Here is a 21,648-nt window from a genome sequence, read left to right on the forward strand (position 1 = left end):
CTGGCAAATCACTGGCAGATCATTGAGGATAAAGTCAGAAAATAATGACAGTTGAGTTTCATACTTCATACCCTTCATGAAATTCATGCTAATGCAAAACCTGCATTTCTATCAACTAAGTTTGTGAGAGCAGTACTTAAAAGTGCCCCTATTTTGTGCCTTTGTATCCCCACTATTTTTGGCTTTGTCCAGATTTCTTGATCTAAGAGGGTGAGCGGTATGTGTCCAGTAGTATGGTCCAGAATTACACAGACCTCATTGCTGCTGCCGGGGATCACTCTCTCTTCACTCCCTACCCCCCCGTGACTGACCCCGTGACTGACACACACACTCGCGTGCGCACACACTCGCGCGCGCACACACAAAGTCACTTCCTCATTTATACCTGCATTCCCTCACACATCGCTCTCACTCTCTCCTGATCAAACACACACAGTGCACTTCCTCATTCATACCTGCATTCACTCACACATTGCTCTCACTCTCTCCCATCAAACACACACACAGTCACTTCCTCATTCATACCTGCATTCATTCACACATCGCTCTCACTGTTTGTCACACCCACATGCCACACACCCATGTACGCATTCATTCATACATCGCTCTCACTCTTCCGATCTCACACCCACATGCCACACATCCACTTACACTTTCATTCATACATCCCTCTCACTCTTCTGATCTCACACACACAAAGTCACTTCCTCATTCATACTTGCATTCATTCACACATAGCTCTCACACACACATACACACACAGCCACTTTTTCATTCATTCCTGCATTCATTCACACATCACTCTCACTCTCCCAATCTCACACACACACACACACACACACACACACACACACACACACACGTCATTCATTCCTGCATTTATTCACACATTGCTCTCACTCTTCCAATCACACACACACACACACACACACACACACACACACACACACACACACACACACACACACACACACAGCCACTTCTTCATTCATTCTTGCATTCATTCACACATACACTCTCATACAGGCATTCACTTACCTGATAACCCGGTTCCAAGTGCTCCGCAGCCCAGTGGTTGGAGACCGCTGCTATACACAGTACCAGTATTTCTGAGCTTGAAGTGTACTAAATGCTATGTAGCAGTGGCAGCTGATGGCATCAAAGCAAGTGGGGATGGTGGGAGAGCTGCATACAAACGCACTATTACAGCAGGGTCCACTTTTAGCATGGCAACAATTTTACACAATTACTTTGTCATATATGAGATGGAGAAATTTTATTATAATACCATCAAATCTAATATAAATTCTTGGAATTATACTTGTGACTTGTAAGCTTACATTCCTGTCATTACTGGCATTGTATAATAAATTTGAAGGGATCAACTTATAAGCAAATTTAAACAGGCTTAAAATATCAAGCAATAACAATGGTCAAAGTAATGTATTTCATCTTGCTTCACTTGTGTGTATGGATACATATATATATATATATATATATATATATATATACACACACACACACACACACACACACACACACACACACACACACACACACACACACACACACTGCTGTGTGCGTGGCTACTCCTGCCAAACTAGATCAATGACTATTTTACTGTCAAATGACAGAAGGTCATCCACAGACTGGCTTCTACACTTATTAATTATAGTTACTTTACTCTCTGTGTACTTTAAGGCTGTCTGACAGTGACCAAATGAATAAATGATAATTCCCTTTCTTTCAACTACCAAATATGAACATTACTTACACAATCTTTCTCTCTAGCACAATTACTATTTAAAGAGATATCATTCAGGAAAAAAGAAGTAATCAAATCTCTTTATCCATCCCTAATTGGACCAATTACTGAGAAAAATGCCCATAAATGTTGCACTTTTCTTAACACACAGAGCAACAAGAAAGACCTCAGAGGTTCCTAACTAAATAATGCTGGCCTAAAGTCCATGAGGTACTAAGAAAGGCTTGAAGCACTACCTCTTTACTTTTGCTTCTTCATAGGGTCTTGCAAGATGATCTATGCCTTGAGTTTTGCAGCATTAATTATACTATTCTCCTTGATCTCCTGTATCTTTGCTCCACTAACACCACAACTAGGGAATTTAAATCTCCACCAGCAAATAAAACACATTGCAGAGACAAATGTATTATCAAACGCCTACCTCACCTCTGCAAAAAAAATCCTCTGCAAGTTAAAAGAGCAATACCATTGCATCCTCAAAATTAAACCTGGCTCTTTGGATGGGTATCCCTAAATTAACTCTAGGACGGACTTGCATTTCCCTACCTGAGAAAGGAGGCAACATGAGGGGGGGTATTGGCAAGGATTAATAGCCTTGTAACTCAATTGTCTTGTATTTTCTATGATCCTCTGAAGTAAATGACCACAGTAATATATTACAGCTTGTCACTAATGCATAGATATAGTATAATTCAATGCAACTCCATACATAAATATATGCATATATATATATATATATATATATATATATATATATATATATATATAATGTACACGTCTACCAGTTACAACTTCATCTACTGTTTACAGCTCAACTATCTGATTGTGATAAAAGAAGTGGGTAAATAAATACATAAATAACAGCTGCAATAATGTATTTCAGCTCACATACAGTGTAACTCATTGAAATGACATGCCTATTCTCGGCACACAGCTTGATGTTTAAAGAACTCGTTTGAGAACTCAGTAATAAAAGATAATAACAAAACATCTGGCTATGGTCTAAGCTGCTAAGCTATATTGATATTACATGAATGATACAGCCTCCACTGTGACAGTAACCAAGGTATGGAATTAGCTTCACTCTGTTTCCCCAAGAGTCAAACTACCCCCAAGATTCAAGAATACGTTCATAAAAAAGCTTTTGGTAAAGAACAGATGCATCTACTTTTAAGGAAAACAAGTGAGGACAATTATACTCTTACCAGGACCTTTAATATACTGGCATCAGTCTATGTCTTTAAGAGACAATCCTGAGTTAATGTTTCATCTCAGCTCTTGTTCCCAGCCATCTACTTCTTGAGAATGCAATCTGCCTAGTCTCTCTCCAGTGTTTTTTTACTGTTTTCAAGCTGTTCTCTGGATATTGTGCTGTTGCACTACTACAAGGGTTTCCACTTCTTATGATGGTTGCCCCAATTCCTACAGCTCCTGCTGTACCTATCTCAATCCTATATCTCCACCCTTCAGCAAAATTGATCATTCCTGTGTTGGCTTCCCAACCCATCAAAAATGCTTTGTTAATCCCTTGTTGCCCTTCCCCCAAAACCAGCACAAGCACACACCTGATTTTTGATGACCTTTTGTCATGTGTATCTCTAAATTACTTACTTTTGGGCACCTGACCTGAAACACAATATGAATACACCTATGACTGAATCAGATACAAAACAAACCAGCATATAGGACTTTGATATGGATTCTCCAGTGCTGCAATGCTCCAAGAGATTTAATTTGTCAATTCTCAGTGCATTTTTTATAAGTTTCATGTGAAGCTCTGACCGCATATTAGTATATACACACTGTCATCTGCAAATTAAATGTGCTACCTGTAATGTGCAGTAAATGTGAGCATGCATTCCCTGTAAAAGAAATTTAAGTGGTCCAAGGATACCACAAGGTTATCAACTGAAATTCAACAGCATACAAAGCTTTTAGAGAGTAAAAAGCAGTCTCTAGTCACTTACTGCAAATGGATCCTGTTAAGATGTGACAAAACAGCCATTACCTTGTATTGTTCGGGGCTTGGTTGCATTTTTAAAATCACATATCTTATCCCAACTATCTCGAACAGCCTCGGGTGTCATTAGACGATCCTTCTCTCTGACAATGTCTCCTACTGTCCGTTCCCACCGTACTAAACATATAGTAAAGGAGGAAAAAAGAATCAGAGTAACACAAATCAGCAGGAAAACTACTCTCAGAGTCTTCATTCTCATACACTGCCTAAAATCAACAATACAAATTACCCATATTTACATGTTATTACTACTTATGAATACAGAGTTTCTTAAATAAAATTAGATAATTTATAATTAGATAAATTAGATAAAATTAAATAAGCATTTATTAATGCTAAACATTTCATCACACAGTGTACATAACTGTTAGTAACTTATAAACATACAAAACAATATGATCAGTATACATAACAATACAATCACTGGGTGTTCTGGATGAACACTGATAAAAGCTTGGGGCAAAAACAATGACTACAGCCAAATACACAAAGCTATGTTCGCAGAATGCAATGCAGACTCATAATTTGCTTTTTTAATAGCTTTAATTTTAGACTTTAAATCTGCTAATGTCATGAAACATAAACCGACAACTACATAGCAGCTATTTGCTCATATTATGGACTGATTTTCTAGAGAGAAGATGCGTCTTCAGTTAAAGAAACTCTCTGATCATAATCTTTCAAAGGTAAGTGAATAAGTAAATATGAAATGCAGTTTGGGGGAGTGAATTGGTAGAGCTGCTGTGTGAAAGTTGAGTAGAGGGCAGGGTGGTATAAGTGGCACAATTAAAAAAAAACAACACAAGGTTATATTTTTCACCCATAAAAACTCAAAAAACAAAGGATAGCATTTTTCTTTGCTTTAGATGGTACCAGCAGGATATATGAATACCATTAGAAGGAAGTGTGAAATGGGGTAGGGTGTCAGACAACAAGTTAGGTAGGTGGTGGGGTAGGATACTTTTAAGGGTACTGTCACTTGAAACTAAGGTAATATACTCACATACCTAAGGTTACTGCAGCAGTAATCCATATGCATTGTTGAAGTACAGGGTTTTCTAGCGCTTTTAAAGCATGTGCGAGTGGATACAAAAAGATGCATTTGAGGTGTTTCTCACAGCTGGTTCAATTCCTGGAGGACCCCCTGATTCAATTTTCTTTGTAAGCGTCCATCATGGTCTTGCTCAGCTTGTCCACCTCACAATTTTGCTCAGATGATATGAAAGATGCCTGCAGAGTGATGCTATACTGAAAAGCTATATCCAGGCTATCATGGATAGTCTGCACAGAAAGTAAGATCTGGCTCTTCCAATGCTTGTTTATGTACAACATCACTGTGCTGTTCCCTGTAAATTCTTGTGGAGGTCCCGACGACCACAGGTGATTGACAGAATTTAGAGCATTTAGAAGAGTCAACATCTCTATTATGTTTATGCGTTTTGGTCTGTCTTTTCTGTTAGGAAGACCCTGCACTTTTAAACCCATAGACACTACTGCACAAGCAAAGTCTGAGATGTCTGTTGTACCTCACTGTCCTGGAGTTGGGAGGGATAATGGAAGACCTGAATTCTGAAAAATGTGGTGTCTCTACCAAAAAAATCTCCTTTTTCACAAACCTGAAAAACTGGAATATGGAATGTCAAAGGATAGTGATGTTGGGGATAATACAGATTTCAAGTATCACTGGATTTTTCTCACATGGAGTCTTGCAAGAGGGAACAAGAGAATCATAGAAGCCTTAACACCCAGAATCATGAGAAATACCCTGGCTGAGGCAAGTACTCTGGTGCAAAAACTCAGGAATATATACAGATACAACTCTACTGCTTCTTATGGAAGAAGAGCTCTTTGAATGGAACTGTCTAGGAAAAACTCAGGGAATAGAATCATGTGAGAAGGAATCAGACAAGACTTTTGTATATTCTCATACACATCTACTCTATGCAGGTGATCCCATACCCAAATGAGAAATTCCTTGCACTTTGAAAAAGACTCTACAAAGGTAATTAAATAATCTAAATAAGGAAAATGTGAACAACTTGAAGTCTGCAGTATGCTATCATAGGAGCTAGGCACTTTGTAAATACCCTTTGAGCAGTGGCTAGACCAAAAGGGTAAAACGTAAACTGATAATGTGATCCAGACACAGAAAACCTTAATAAATGTCTGAAATCTGAATCTACAAGGAATATGATGATATACATCTTTTAAATCCAAGGTCAGCAAAAACACTCAGCTGGAGAATAAGGGGTAACAGGTTGTGAAGGGATAATATTTTGAAATTGGGCACCATCACAAACAGGTTCAGAAAGAAAATATCAAGAACTTGGATCTAAGAATCATCTTTCTTTGGCACTAAAAAAAATTATCGAGTAAAAAAAAATCCTTAACTGAGGAAGAGGTACCACTTTTATCACCCAGAGACAGCAGATGCTGAATGACAGGAAGGAAAAGAGGAGTTTGGTCTGACAAATGAAGGGGGAATCCCTGAAAAAAGAGGGAAAGACTACCGCTGCCATCTGTAGTCCTGCTAGACTACTATCAGAACCCATCTGGCTGAAACTATCTATTGCCAAAGAGAGAAATGGAGGTTCAGACTTTCTGGAAGAAGTGTTTGTCATGGTGTGAAGGGCCAGATGAGTATTGCAGATGGTCATTTAGACTTCAATTAGATTGCCCTTTGTTCTGGGGGTCACTCCTTTCCTTTCTTTTTGGAACTTTCGTTTCACTTTTTAAAAAAAATCTGAGTTTGTTTATTTGGCTTTTTAAGGAAGACTGTAGAGGCAGTCATTAAATCCCTTGGCAAACTTGGAGAAGGAAGGCTGAAAAAACTGAAAAATTTCTTGAATCAGCTTGCCTCTCTCATCATACTTTTTGAAGATCTATGCAGCAGATGGTCCAAAAAATGAATTTTCTATCTAAGGGAGAGTTCAACGTTCACAGGCAAAAACACTTTTTTTTTTGTTTTTTTATTTTTACATTTATTTATTTTTATTACTTTTTACTACTTTTGAATTTCTCTGCCGTCAATGAAACATTTTGTTAGTCAGGAATACTTATCGGATTCTGTAAATCATTCAAGCTTGAAATACAAGCTTTACTAAAAACTTGTAACTGTTACTAGATAGTTTAAACTTGTAACTGTAACTCACTGTAGTCCTGACACTGACAATTATGATGTTTTTTATTGGTCACATACAGCTATTATTCAAATCAAACTGCACTCCAGGCACCTACTCCCTTGTAAAACAGCCTGGTACTTTGAACAATCTTTGTACTACCCACTTGAATGTACATATAAACTGAGTTACTGTAACTTGTCTTACTTAAACTGTTTGATCTAATGAAGTATATTTCTGGACAACTGTGTTAATCATCTTCATTAAATCCTTCATTATAAGGACATTTCTAAGCTTGATTTTTTTCCTCCTTTTAAATAAAGAGTTCTTCTAGTAGAAGCCTCAGGTTTTGCAATTGTATCCTCAACTTCTGAAACTTAACCATTCCATCCAGGTCTACTGAAGACAATGGTTTCAGCAAAGAGAAGCTTATCCAGCCTGTCTACAGCTTTAGACTCCCTATGCGGGAGATTCATTAATGAAGTCTACATATGAAGGTTCTGGAACTGTGAGGACACAGCATCAACTACAAAAGGAGCAGGGGATGATGGAAAATCAGATGTGCTCTTAGTGGAAGACAAACTTTACTGACCTCTCTGATGAGTGGTGGTAATGTACTGGGATACTGTCAAACAAGTGTGAATAAGGATCTAGCATAAATGGAATATCTACACAGCTGGGACAGAATCCAACTCTTAACTCATGGGGGCACTTGTTTAGATGAACTTCTTCAGTTGACCACTCTTCACAGCCAGATACATTTTTCAAAGTGTCATCTGGGACTGGCTATGAAGATTGAAAAGAAATGGATATATAATCCTTCACCTCAGAGACATAAAATTATGTATTGTACCCTAAAGGAAAAGCACAACCTTTCTTATCTGAAAAGTCTCTCCATTTTCCTTCCTTGAGGGTTTTCTTCCCAATTTTCTGCATGCGCCTGTTATAAAGATGGGGAATAAAAAAGAAAAACAGTGGAATTGACACTACTTTCATATACTTGTATTGTACACTTAGATGCAACTGTGGTGAACAGAGGAAAGCTTCTACTAGAATCAGTACTAAAGCTGGCACTGACACTATAACATTGTACCTACACAGAGGAGCAGCCAAAGCTAACTCAGGCTTGGAGTAGGACCAATAGCAAGAATATAAACTTCTGAAGTTAGTGACTGGTAAATCTAAACAGAATCTCCAATGGTGCCTCCAAGTGATAGCTGATGGATATTCAGTCTTTGGGTGCCAGTTTGGGACTGGCAAAAGTTTCACCTTCATAGTTTCAAATATCACAATGGAAATTAAATCTTATGCACTTACCATAACAAGAGGTGTTGTAGGACCAGATCAATATTCCTCTATCTCTGAGACTCAAGGCTGGCAGCACTCAGGCAGCTCAACACAGCTGTGGAAGTAAACTTACTATGACAGTAAATGCTCGAGTGATCAGTGTTGCAGTAGCCTTAGCTGCATGAGTTACATTCTGCCAAGGATAACAACCAGCTTCCAAAGTTCAGGGCACCTTCCACATACCCAAAAAATCAGTTATCTCGAGCTGAGTTGATAAGGGTTTGGGTGCCATGCCCTTTACAGCTTTCATGCCAACAGAAAGAGTGAGGCTCAACCCTGAAAGGATAATGCTAAGAACAACAACAAAAAGTAAATATCCACACCCTGACATAAAAAACACACCAAAAAGTAAGGGGGATGGAGGGAGGAAGCTGTTACTGCAACAATGATCATTTGAACATCTACTTTTATGGTAGTTTACTTACAGAGCTGTACTATGTTCACAATACTGATCACTGATGCAGTAGCTTTAGCTATATGGGTATATTAACCTAACTTATTACACTTGGGAGGTGAAAGGAGAAGAGTACATAAGCCCCTGGAAAACGGTCCTAGTAAAGTTTGATCTAGACATAGGGAAGGAATTAACCTTATAATACTGTGCAAAAGTATGTACAGAAGACAAAGTTGCGGCTTCTAGAACCCATCTAGAATATAACCCATTCAAAAAAATCCACAGATAAAGCCAAGGCCCTGGTAGAGTGGGCTATGACCCTGTTTGGAATAGCTTTGTTGTGAGGAATAACACAAATGACAATAGCCTTGGATAACCACTTAGAAATAGTCTGTTTTGACACAAGTTGTCCCCTCTTCATAACTTCACCAGAAATAAACTGGTCCGAAGATCTGAAAGATTTAGTTCAGTCAAGATAATACCAGAATTGTCAGTTCACATCCAAGGTATGCAGTGTCCTTTCTCCCTCATTTTTACATTTAGGAAAGAAAAAAGGGAGATGGACAGTTTGACTTAAAGTAAACTAAGACACTACTTTAGGCATAAAAGAAGGGTTAGTTCTGAAAGAAACCCTGTCTCTGTGGAAAGTGGGACACAGCTGACACTCCACAACAGCTTGCAACTCGTAAACCTTTTTTGCTGAGATCAGAGTAATCAGTAAAACTGTTTTCTCTCTAAGAACCTCAAGTCAGCCAGTTTAGTGTATTCAAACGGAGTAAGCATTAGTTTCTCTAACACAAAATTAAGATCTCAAGGAGGGGCCACCAGTTTTCTCAGAGGCCTCTTATGTAAAATCCATTTCAAAAACATTCTGACAAAAGACTGTAGTGAAAGAGAAGGATCCATGGGCAAACATCCTAAAATGGCTGATAAATGAACCTTGATAGTGGAGTAAGACATAACATAGGACAGTTGTTGTTGTGTCTTTCAGCTTTTCCCGGTTAGGGGTCGCCACAGCGGAACTCCGGTCCGCTAATGATTGGCAGCAGATGTTTATGTGCCGAGTTGCCGGCCCTGATGCACAACCTTCAACGAAGGTACACCCATTCACGCATGTGTCCACACAGAAGACGCTCTAGCTGAGAATCAAACGGGACAGCGTCTTACTGTGAGGCGACAACGCTACCGCAGCACCACCACTGCACATACATAGGACAGTAACTCACACAAATATTCTAAAATCTTACCATAATGGTAGATGTCCCTCTCTTCACTGTTGCAGTATTCATCACATTAGAGATCCCCTGCCAAGGGAGGCTCAATATCAAACCAGTATACCAAAGCCTTTAGGTTGCTTTACAGTACACCATAGGTCGCATGTATGCTCCTTGCATAGTGTAGGGCATCCTCAGAACTGATAGCCCTAGTAGGAATGCTAAGTCAAGGAAAAGAGAGGTAATCAGCACATCCAGAACAGAAATGGACCAGGGAGTGGAGGGAGGGACTGAATACTACAACATGAAGAGAAGGTATTCTACTATTATGATAAGATTTTATGCAACAGCAACCCTCTAAGCACACAACCTGTGGTGAGAAACCTGGGCACTCAGGTTGATAACAACCTCACATTCGACTGTCATGTAGCGGCAGTGGTCAGAAAAGCCTTTTACTTGGTTCATCTCATAAGTTAAGGGATTGCATTCAGAAAAAAGGAGGTTATTACCTCTCTATATTCCTCCCTAATTAGAACAATAATTGAGTATAATGCCCTGTTTGGTATGTACCTCTCCAAAAATCTGCACCAACTGGAAAGGCAACTGAAATACCTCTCAAAGAGAATCCATGGTCTCAACACCTGTCCTATGTGGACAAGCTCTAATCACTACCACTCTATTCGGTACTGTACAGATTGCTCAGGGGTGATCTGTGTCTCACCTACAAGGCAATCTCAGACCCTGCCCTACTAGAGATGCTCCATATCCATAAGTCTAACTCCTCACGCATTACCCGCTTGAAAGGCCTGAATCTAATATGAGACATCAACAAAACCTGCTGGAAAGACAGTATTGCCTCCCAGAGGCTGCCCCAATCTCAGGAATAGACTTCCCATACATGTCAAACAGAGCACCTTGCTGACCCTATTCAAGCGCAACCCTGATGAGTGGATGGGAAAAGTACAGTTTTGTACCTACCATAAATGTAGATGTTCGAAGATCCACATTGCTGCAGTCCTAACAATTGGGTAGTCCGCTGTCCTCGAATATCAAAGTAAGGCTGACGTCGGTCAGGGCGCATTTCAGGGTACAAATGCGCATGACATATCCTCAGTCTTTTCTTGCCCCAGATGTCAGAAGACCCTAAAAAGAAAGGTCAAAACCAAAAGACAGCAAACAACCAACCAACCACCCTTGCACTAACTATAGTACAATACATACAATATACACAAAATGTACAACCCAACCCACACAACCACCTCTAACAACAGAGGGGAAGGAGGGAGACTGCAGCAATGTGGATCTTGAACATCTACATTTATGGTAGGTACAAAACTGTACTATGTTCTTCATCTCACATTGCTGCAGTCCTAACAATTGGGTAGAATCCCAAAGCAGAGATAAGGGAGGATGGCTAACTACAAGGAAGCAGGAGCTGCCAAAATGCCCTGCAAAACAGCAGTGGCAAAACCAGCCCTAGACTTAGAGTAAAGTGGCAGGTGATAATGCTTAGAGAAAGTATGTACAGAACTCCAAGTAGCTGCCTCCAAAATATCCTTGGTTGCCACTCCCTCAAAAAGCTGTTGAAGTGGCAGTAGCCCTAGTGGAATGAGGCCTAATCCCAGCTGGAATCTCCTTGCCATGATGGGAATAACAGAAAGCAATGCAAAACCCAATCCACTTAGAAATAGTTTGTTTTGATACAGGCTTGCCCTGAGAACTCAAAGCAAAAGAAACAAACAACTGCTGAGACTGCCGGGAACCTTTAGTTGTGTCCAAATAAGAACGCAACTGCGTGTGTACATCTAAAGTGTGCAAAATCTTTTCCCTTTATTTTGGGGATTTGCATAAACGTAGGCAAATGAATAGTTTGGTTCAAAGCCACACTAGAAACCACCTTAGGCATAAAGGAAGGATTAGTACGTAATGATACCCTATCCTTATGGAAAATCAAGAAAGGCTCAACTGCCATAAGGGCCTGTAATTCAGAAACCTCTTGCAGAGGTAATGGCCAACAAAAGCAGTCTTCCATGATAAATACTTCAACTCAGCAGTAGCTGCAGGCTCAAAAGGTTGTAGAGTGAGTTTCTCCAACACAAAATTGAGATCCCAAGCAGGAGTAGGAGCTCTTCGTCATGGTCTATAATAATTTGCCCCTCTAAGAAATTGCTTGAACAAAGGATGAGAAAACAATGGTGGGTTGCAATCATAGTGAGCTGAAATTGCTGCAGCATGAACTTTAATAGAAGAGAAAGACAAACCTTTGTCTAGTAACTCAGTAAGATATTGAAGAGCCACACAAATTAGGCTCAGAAACATCAAAATCTTTGCTGCACTCCAAAATAAAAATCTCTTCCATTTGTACACTTTCCTTGTACTAGGCCTCCTAGCTTCCAAGATAACATTCAAAACTTGCTGAGGAAGTGAGGCCCACTATGGTTCAAAACAGAATATGCCAGGCTGTGAGGTGCAGAGAGTGAAGCTTGACATTTAGTAAATGGCTGTCCTCCTGTGACAACAGGTGTGGAATCGCAAAGGCCATGGAGGCTTCCATACCAGACTTCTCAGTAATGGGTACCAGTGTTGTCGAGGCCAATCCGGAGCTATTAAGATCATCCTTGGCTTGTCCTGTCTGACTTTCAGAAGTACCTTTAGGAGGAGAGGCAGAGGTGGAAAGGCATACACATGAAGATTGCTCCATTGAAGGAAAGAGCATCCACTCTCCAAGCTGTGGGATGAAACCTTTTGTGCAAAACTTTGGCAGCTGATGGTTTAGTGGAGAAGCGAACAGATCTATGTCTGGAGTTCCCATGACACTGTCAATTGCTGGAATACATGAGGATCCAATTTCCACTCGTGGGGATCCATAATTGTCTGCTCAACACATCTGCTAAGGAGTTCTGTGCTCCTGGCAGAAACCTTGCCTGAAGATTGAGCTGTAAACTGAGAGCAGTCTCCCACAAAATCATTGCTTGCCTGCATAGAGGATAAGAACCCCTTGCTTGTTGATGTACCACATGACAGTTGTGTTGTCTGTTAGAATCAACACCTGCCCTGGAAGAAGTAATTCCTTGAAAGCAATTAATGCAAACTGGACTGCTAACATCTCCTTCATGTTGATATGTAGATGTTGTAGTCTGACAGGCCACTTGTTTTGTATCCACTTTCCATTGAGATGAGCTCCCCAAGCTTTGTCTGAGGCATCTGTCGTTAAAATGTGACTCGCCTCTGGCCGGGTCACAGAGAGTCCCTTGTTTAGGTGACATTCCTGAGCCCACCACAAAAATTCCTTTTGAATGCAAGGTATTATTTGAATGACAGTGTCCAGATCCTGGCAGTGCTGTGTCCATACATTTTGAGATACCATTGTAGCTTCCTCATATGCAGTTTGGCATTGGGAAGCACCAGAATACAAGATGCCATGAACCCTAAGGCTTGAAGGACTGTCTTTGCAGTCAGCCCGGACTGATGAGATAGTTGATGGAAGTAAAGGGATAGACTCTTTTGTTTGTCCGGGGTTAAAAGGCCATCTGGGATGCTGTATTCAGTCTCACACCCAGAAAGCACATGTCTTGAGAGGGTACTAGACTGGACTTTATTTCACAGAATACCCTAGGCATCTTAGCACTGCTATCACATATTCCAAATGATGAAGGAGCTCTTCTCTTCCTTGAGCCAGAATTAGGCAGTCGTCCAAATAAGGATAGATCTGTATTCCTTTTAGTCTGAAGAAAGCTATCACTGGAGCCAGAATTTTCGTGAACACTCTGGGCGCAGTAGATAAGCCAAAGGGCAATGCAGAGAACTGATAGTGAGAAGTCCCAGCCGCAGATACTTTCTGCAACCTACTCTGATAGGAACATGAAGGTAAGCCTCCTTGAGATCCAAAGTTACCATCCAATGATCTTTGCCCAGCAGAGGTAAAAGCTGCTGCAACGTCAACATTTTGAACTTGGGAATGTCCAGATAAGTGTTGAGGATAGATAAATCCAAAATTGGTCTCCATGTGTTCCCCTTCTTTGGTACTAGGAACAGGCGAGAATAAAATCCTAGGCCCACTTCCGGCAGAGGGACCGGCTGTATGGCCCTAGTCGGAGCAACAGAGAAACCTGCTTGTGAGCCTCTATTCTTTGTTGAGGAGGAACGTCTGGCATGCCTGTGAAAGGAGGCAAGGTATGGAAATAAAACCTGTAGCCGTGGTGTATGATATCCAATACCCATCTGTCTTGGGTAATTAAACACCAATTTTCTTTGAAAAGTGCCAACCGTCCCCCCAAAGGTGCTGCCAGGCAGGCAGGCTCTGGCAGCTGAAAAAGGTCATTGGGTCTGCTTGGACTGACCCCTGCCCTCACCGAAGCCTGTGCAGGAGAACTTCCTGTTCTAGGCCTGAAAGAGCCCTGAGCTCTGCCCTACCACGCCTAGATCTACCCCTAGACTGGGAATCATAAGAAGGATACGTCCACCCTTAGTAGGCCAATTTCTACTAAACTTTGGAGGCTGGACTTGCAAAAAATCTTTAACAGTCTGCATAGACTTAGCTTTGTCCTCCATTTTCTTTAAAACTGTCTCAACAGGAGGACCAAACAATCAGATTGTAAAGGAGCATCCAAAATCCTTGTTTTAACATGTTCAGACAAATTCTGATCCCTCAGCCAGGCGTGCCGCGAAGAACTGACAGTGGCAGCCACCCTAGACGAGGCCTGTACAGCATCAAAACCACATTGCAAAGAATGCTTACCCACCTGTTCAGAAACGTGCACTAAATCTTGCAACTCCTTACAATCAATACCTACTGCCAGAGCATCTACCTTAGATTTCAATTGTGAAAGGAGATAATTTTGGTATTTCAACATGTGAAACTGGCAATTCAGAGCCCTCATAGCAAGAGTGGAAGAAGTATAGACTTTCTTGCCCCATCTATCCAAGGCCCTAGCCTCCTTGTCTGCAGGAACCGGATTCTTAACAACAGAAGCCTTAACACCTTTAGGCCCATGGCTAACAGTTTCCGGGTCTGCCCTAGGACTCTTAAAAGATACTTATGAGCTTCAGGCACCCTGTAATACCTATCCGCTTAACAGGAGCAGGAGGCAAAGAATCAGGATTAAGAGAAGCTTCCATAAAACATCTTCCACTACAGTCAAAACAGGAGGTATAGCCAAAGGCCTATGCTGGGGTAACAACAGAAATTCCTAAGCCTTTTCTGGAATCAGAGAAGTCCTGACCTTCCCACTTAAAATGCTCCCTCATGGAATGAAGAGTTTCTGAAAAGAAAAATCCTCAGGGGAGTAGCAGAAGGAGTAGAATCATCCACATCAGAATCAGAATAAGGAGAGTACTCCTGCAAGTCTTCAGTCAAGACTCTGAAACATCTGAAGCCTGCTCAAAACCCCCAGCTCAGGCTCCACCCTAGGCCGCTTATGAGGAGGGGCATAGAACCCCTAATCAAAGTAATCAAATCTTCTGCCATTTTAAGCATATGCTTCTTGGGCACAGTACCTGAAGAGCTAGGTAACACTAACTGAAGCTAAACCTGGCCTGCCCTGGGGAAGCCTTGGAAACAGAAGGAGAGGGCCTAGCCACCTTAGGAAGGGAGGATGAGAAGCCCCTCTGCCTGACTAGTCTCTTGAGAGGCCACATCTTGTAATAACAAGGTCTCCCCTGTGAACACAAAGAAACCTCTGGTGGAGCCACCGGCTCCACCGACACCTCTAAAGAACCAGGGACTGACGGTTCTTCAACCCTAGGCTTAACTGCCTTGTCCTTGCGCTTCTTTGAAGAAGAGCATCCGACGGCATTTTATAGTTACACCGCTTCCCAAAGACTAACCTCGCACAATCCAACCTCTTTATAGTGCGTTTATTAAATCTAGCACAAGAGCAACAGCCAACAACGCCGTGCTCAGGCCCTAAGCAAGGAATACACAAAGTATGATAATCCTTATCTGTTTCCACAAGAAATGCAATTATTAACTTTTTCTGACATCCGGTAAATGACTGAGGCAAGAAAAAACTAAAATATTCCCAACGGGGTACTTAGCCAACTTTGAACCCGGTCTGAAACTTCAAAATTGAAAAATCTCAGAACGCCAACCGGCACTTGCAATACTGCTGCTGCATCGGACCATGCGGCAAAAAAGACTGAGGATATGACGCCGGTCATGCGCATTTGTACCTGACCGACGTCAGCCTTATACTTTGATATTCGGGCCGACCGAGGACAGCGGACTACCCAATTGTTAGGACTGCAGCAATGTGAGATGAAGAACATCCACAAATCTGTCCCAGGAGTTCCACTTGTGTCCTTCACTGACAGGGGCAACAGGTGCTGACTGAGGTTTATTTTTGAGGATAAACTCTTGGCTAGGCTTGTAAGGGCCCCAGGACCATTAGCCTACTAACCTCCTATGATCCTATGAACTGAACTAACTCCTTCCATATTACTGTTGCAGTACTCATTACATTGGAGAGAGTGCCAAAGCTCAGGAAAAAAAACTTGGGAAGAGGAAGGACCAGCAGAGCCCTCTAGGAAGCCATGAAGATGGCCCTGGCAAAACTACCTCTAGCTCTGGAGATTCCATCCAACTTGTAGTACTTGGTAAATGTATGCACAAAAGCCCAGGTAGGTGCTTCAAGAATCTGAAGTTTGGATAGCCCTGTGACCCAACATTTTCATTTAGCTCATACAGGGTCTAATGTCAGTTTTTTCTTCAGCATCTTAGCCAGACCATATTTGGACACAGGAGGCAATTTTTTTCATACACTTTTGGCAATGGAAACAAAGTTTATCATTAATTATAGGACTTTACAACCTAGTGGTATGAACCTGGAAATTAATCTCAATGTTTAACAGTTAAAGATTACATTTATATGAAATTTGTACAGATGTAGATTTTTATTATGTGTTTTGCACTGTTTTTTTACATTGTTAATGGGTTAGTTCACTGTATTAGTTTGTAACTGGTGTTTAAATACTATTAATGTATGAAAGTCATGCAAGCCAAGGTACAAGCACCAGAAGACCAGTAAAGCGGTTTTGCAGCAGCACACAGTCTGTCTACTGTTCTTTTTTTTTGTTGTGCTTTATTTTAGCTTGTTAGTTGAGAAAAATATCTACCCTGTACATACATACATATACGTGCATACATAAATAAACCAGACCAAAACAAAATTTTACAGTGCTCTAAGAGACAGGAATTCAAGATTCAGTTGTTGGCTGTGGGATGGTGCACTAAAGCAGGGGCAGAGAAACCAGAACCCAATACTGCATCCTAGGCCAATTCCAGTAAGACCAACAGAACTGGACAAAATCTGAAGGTCCCCAAAACAGCAACAGTAGCATTCCTTCAGTGACTGATATGATTTCTTATAACACAACCTCAAAGAGCTGGGAAAAGGAAAGTACAGTTGTGTAAACTTACCATAAATGTAGATGTTCAAGTGTATTAACTGCTGCAGTCATTATATTTGGGTTATCTGCCTGCAGGTAGCCCTCAGCTGGCCTGAATACCACAGTCTTGGATTCCTGCATCGGATGCTGTCTCTTCTTCCATTATGTCAGATCGTCAGGGGTATAAAACATGCAGCCGATGCCATTACATCAGTTTTTCTTGCCCCAGATGTCAGGTGCCCCAATAATGGAAGGTAATTATATGTTATGTTACACCTCCATCAAAAAGCAAATATACCAAACAAGAAGGAAAGGTAGAGCCAAGAAAAGTTAGGGGGCTGGAGGGAGGGTAACCAGGACTGCAACAGTGAATACACTCGAACATCTACATTTATGGTAAGTGTACACAACTGTACTATGTTCTTCGTGTTTCACTGTTGCAGTCATTAACATTTGGGTTGATTCCCAAAGCTAAGGAAGGGAGGAGGAAGTGAGAGAGCATTATGACCAGCTATTAAGCCCTGCAAGACTGCAGTGGCAAAACCAGCTCTATATTTAAAAAAAATAGGCATGTGGTAATGCTTGGTGAAGGTATGTACAGAGCTCCAGGTAGCAGCTTGTAGGATGTCCTGGTAGGGACTCCTCTGAGGAAGGCTGTAGAGGTAGATGCAGCCCTGGTGGAATGTGATCTTATCCCCTGTGAGGTAAGTTTTCCATGATGCTTATAGCAAAAATGAATGCAATTGGCTATCCATTTCGAAATGGTTTGCTTTGAAATGGCCTTCCCCTCTGCCCCTGCAGCAAAGCCAACTAACAGCTGTTCAAATTTTCTGAGAGGCTTAGTCCTGTCCAAATAAAATCTAAGTTGTCTGTGCACATCCAAAGAGTGCAGCATTCATTCACCTTTCTTTTGTGGATTCGGGAAAAAGGTAGGCAAATGAATGGACTGATTTAGGGCCACACTAGACAACACCTTGGGCATAAAGGAAGGATTGGTCCTGAGGGAAACCCTGTCTGCATGGAAGATAATGAAGGGCTCCACTGCCATGAGGGCCTGTAATTCAGACACTCTTGTTGCTGAAGTGATGGTTAGAAGGAAGGCCTTTTTCCAAGAAAGGAATTACAACTCTGCAGTTGCAGCTGGTTCAAATGGAGGGAGAGTGAGCTTTTCCAATACAAAGTTAAGGTCCCAGGCTGGAGTAGGGGCTTGCCTGAGGGGTCTTAAATTTTTGGCCTCTCTGAGGAATTGTTTTAGCAGGGGGTGAGAGAAGAGGGGTGGTTCAGTATTATAATGTGCTGAAATGGCAGGGGCATGAATTTTAATTGACGAGAAGGACAGGCCCTTGTGGAGCATTTCTGTTAAGCACTGAAGAATATGAGGTAAGCTGGGCACGGTTGTGCCCATCCCCTAAGTCTGGCTCCAGGAACAGTATCTTTTCCATTTTTCAGCAAAAGATTTTCTAATACTAGGCCTCCTTCCTTCCAGAATGACATCTAGCACCAGCTTACTGAGGAATGCTATTGGAGAGCTCAAGGAATTAGCCAGGCTGCAAGGTTCAGGGTTTGAATCTGAGGGTGCAGAATCTGGCCCGCCTGCTGGGACAGCAGGGAAGGTGTCTGAGGTAGGTGCCATGGTTCCAGCAGTATCACACTGCACAAGAGAGTGTACCAATGCTGGCGTGGCCAGTCTGGTGCAATCAGTATTGTCCTTGGCTTGTCCTGTTTGACATTTAGCAGAACCTTCAAGAGGAGAGGCAGAGGGGGAAAGGCATAAACTGAGAGGCTTTCCCAGGTAAAGGACAGGGCATCCACTTTTCAAGCTTGACTGTGGGGAGTCCTTGTGCAGAATTTGTCCAATTGGTAGTTTTGAGGCGAGGCAAAAAGGTCCATCTCTGGAGTCCCCCATTTGTTCCTCAAGAAGTTGAATATTTTTGGTTCCAGTTTCCATTCATGTGGGTCCATGAGATTTCTGCTTAGGTCGTCTGCCAGTGAATTTAGCTTGTCTGGCAGGAATTGAGCTTGTAGGTGCATGTGTTAGCTCAAGACTGTATTTCACAGAGCCATGGCTAGTCTGCAGAGAGGGTACGAGTGGGTTCCCCTGCTTATGTACCACATAACTGTGGTGTTGTCTGTCTTCACCAGTAATTGTCCTGGAAGGATGTGGTCTTTGAAGGCTGTTAGGGAATTCTGTACAGCTAACATTTCTTTTTGGTTGATATGCAGGTGCATCTGACTCGGGTTGCATTTGCCCTGAATGCACTGCCCTGCCAAGTGATGCTCCCATGCATAGTCTGATGCGTCTGTTGTTAGGGTTTGGGCAGCAGGGGTTAGAGTGAAAGGGAGCCCCTTGTTGTGGTAGCAGGCCTCTGCCCACCAAAGGAACTCTGTCTTTATACAAGGAATGACAGGAATCTTTGATTCCAGGTCTTGAGAATGTTGGCACCATAGGCTTTTTAGATACCATTGTAGTTTTCTCTCATGCAGTCTTGCATATGGAATTCGTAGAATGCAAGAGGCCATGAACCCCAGGGCTTGCAAAATCTTCCTTGCAGATAGCTGGGTCTTTGTGGTCAGTAGTTTGAAGTAGGCTGTCAAATAAACTTGTTTCCCTGGAGTGAGGAAAGCCATCTGGAAGTTGTGTTCAAGCTTGCTCCCAGGAATACAATCTGTTGGCAGGGTACTAGGTGAGATTTCTTTTCTTTTATGGTGTACCCCAGTGAGGTTAGAAGCTTCTTTAAGAATGCCAGATGTTTTAATAGCAAGTCCTGGCTTTCTGCCTGAATCAGACAATCATCCAGGTATGGGTACATCTGAATATTTCTCTGCCTGCAAAATGCAATGGCTGGAGCTAGGCACTTTGTGAATACCCTGGGCACAGTAGATAAGCCAAAGGGAAGTGCAGAGAACTGACAGTGCATGGAGCCTGCCATGAAGCGTAGGTATTTCCTGCAAGATTCCCTTTTTGGAATGTGCAGGTAAGCTTCAAGTCTAAGGTTGCCAACCAGGCATCTTTGCCTAGCATAGGAAGCAGCTGTTGAAGTGTTAGCATTTTGAATTTTGGGATTACCAAAAAGGTGTTTAGAATAGAGAGGTCCAGGATAGGATGCCAGGAGCTGTCTTTTCTGGGTACCAGGAAAAGTCTTGAATAAAAACCTTGTCCCCTTTCTTCTGCTGGGACAGGTTGAAGAGCCCTGATACTTAGAAGACAGAAAACCTGCTGTTGAGCCTCTGCCCACTGATTTGGGGGTAGGTCTGGCCAACCGTTTGGGGTTGGTAGGGTGTGGAAGTGGAATCTGTATCCTTGGAAAACTTTATTTAAAATCCATTTGTCCTAGGTAATGAGTTCCCAGCTTTTTGCATGCAGGGCGAGCTTTCCTCCTAAGGGAGCAGGCAGTTGAGCAGAGCTTGGAAGGGTTAAGGTTAAGTCACTGTGACATTTTTCCATAGGGGGGTGTCTTACTACTTCATGCTTTGGAAGTGGGAGCCCCCCACTGCTTAGGCCTGTGTGTAGCCTGAGACTGTAACCTAGGTGGTCTGCTGTTCCTGGGTTTGGACTGAGAAGGCCTGGAAGAGACTGGAAAGGACCAATTCTTTGAAGGCCAATGCCTACTAAATCTGGGAGGCTGTACTTGCAGGAAATCTTTAACAGTTTGCATGATTTAGCTTTTTCCCTCCATCTTTTTGAGGACTTCTACTTTATTGCCAAACAGGCAGTCTTGGTTTAAGTGAGCATCCAGTAATTTAGCTTAACACAATCTTGCAGGTTTTCCTCCTTAAGCCAAGCATGCCTTCTAAGTACAGACCCAGTGACAGCAGCCCTGCAAGATGCTTCTAAAGAATCAAAACCACATTGCAAAGTATGTTTACCAACTTGTTCAGCAGAATGCTTTAAATCCTGTAATTCTTTGTGTTCAGCACAGTCAGGAATCAACATCATTTTCTGTTTAAGTAGTCCCATAATATGCTGCTGGTACTTTAACATATGAAACTGGCAATTTAAAGCCCTAATGGCCAAAGTAGCAGAAGTGTATACCTTCTTACCCAATCTGTCCAAGGCTCTAGAATCTCTATCAGCAGGAGTATGATTTTTGGCAGCAGCCTTAATGCCCTTTGGAATTGGGAAATGGTCTCTGGATCCACAGTAGGATTCTTGAAGAGGAACTTGTGAGAGTCAGGTACTCTGTAATACCTGTCAGGTTTTCTGGGAGCTGGAGGTAAAGTGTCTGGGGACAGGCTAGATTCCAAGAAAGCATCATCTACAATGTCCAGAAAAGGAGGGATAGCTAAAGGCCTGTGTTAAGGAAGGAGTAGGAATTCCTTAAGCCTCTTTTTGGAGTCAGAGTAATCCTGGCTTTCCCAGCAGAAATGCTCCCTAAGAGTGTGCAAGGTTTCACCAAAAGAAA

At 41.9% G+C, this 21,648-nt stretch overlaps 1 protein-coding gene across 1 annotated transcript in view; it reads right to left on the reverse strand.

Moving 5' to 3' along the window:
- The window catches only part of HSD17B4 (hydroxysteroid 17-beta dehydrogenase 4), a 1,616,359-nt gene that overhangs the window by 869,884 nt on the left and 724,827 nt on the right, over nt 1-21,648 (reverse strand). Inside the window, exon 11 of the mRNA XM_044059338.1 lies at nt 3,774-3,902. Within this exon, the coding sequence (XP_043915273.1) occupies nt 3,774-3,902 (129 nt within the window). The remainder of the gene's footprint in view (nt 1-3,773; nt 3,903-21,648) is intronic.

This window comes from Protopterus annectens, chromosome 17.part0 (genome assembly GCF_019279795.1).
Source record: "Protopterus annectens isolate FY-2018-M chromosome 17.part0, PAN1.0, whole genome shotgun sequence".
Taxonomy (NCBI): Eukaryota; Metazoa; Chordata; order Ceratodontiformes; family Protopteridae; genus Protopterus; species Protopterus annectens.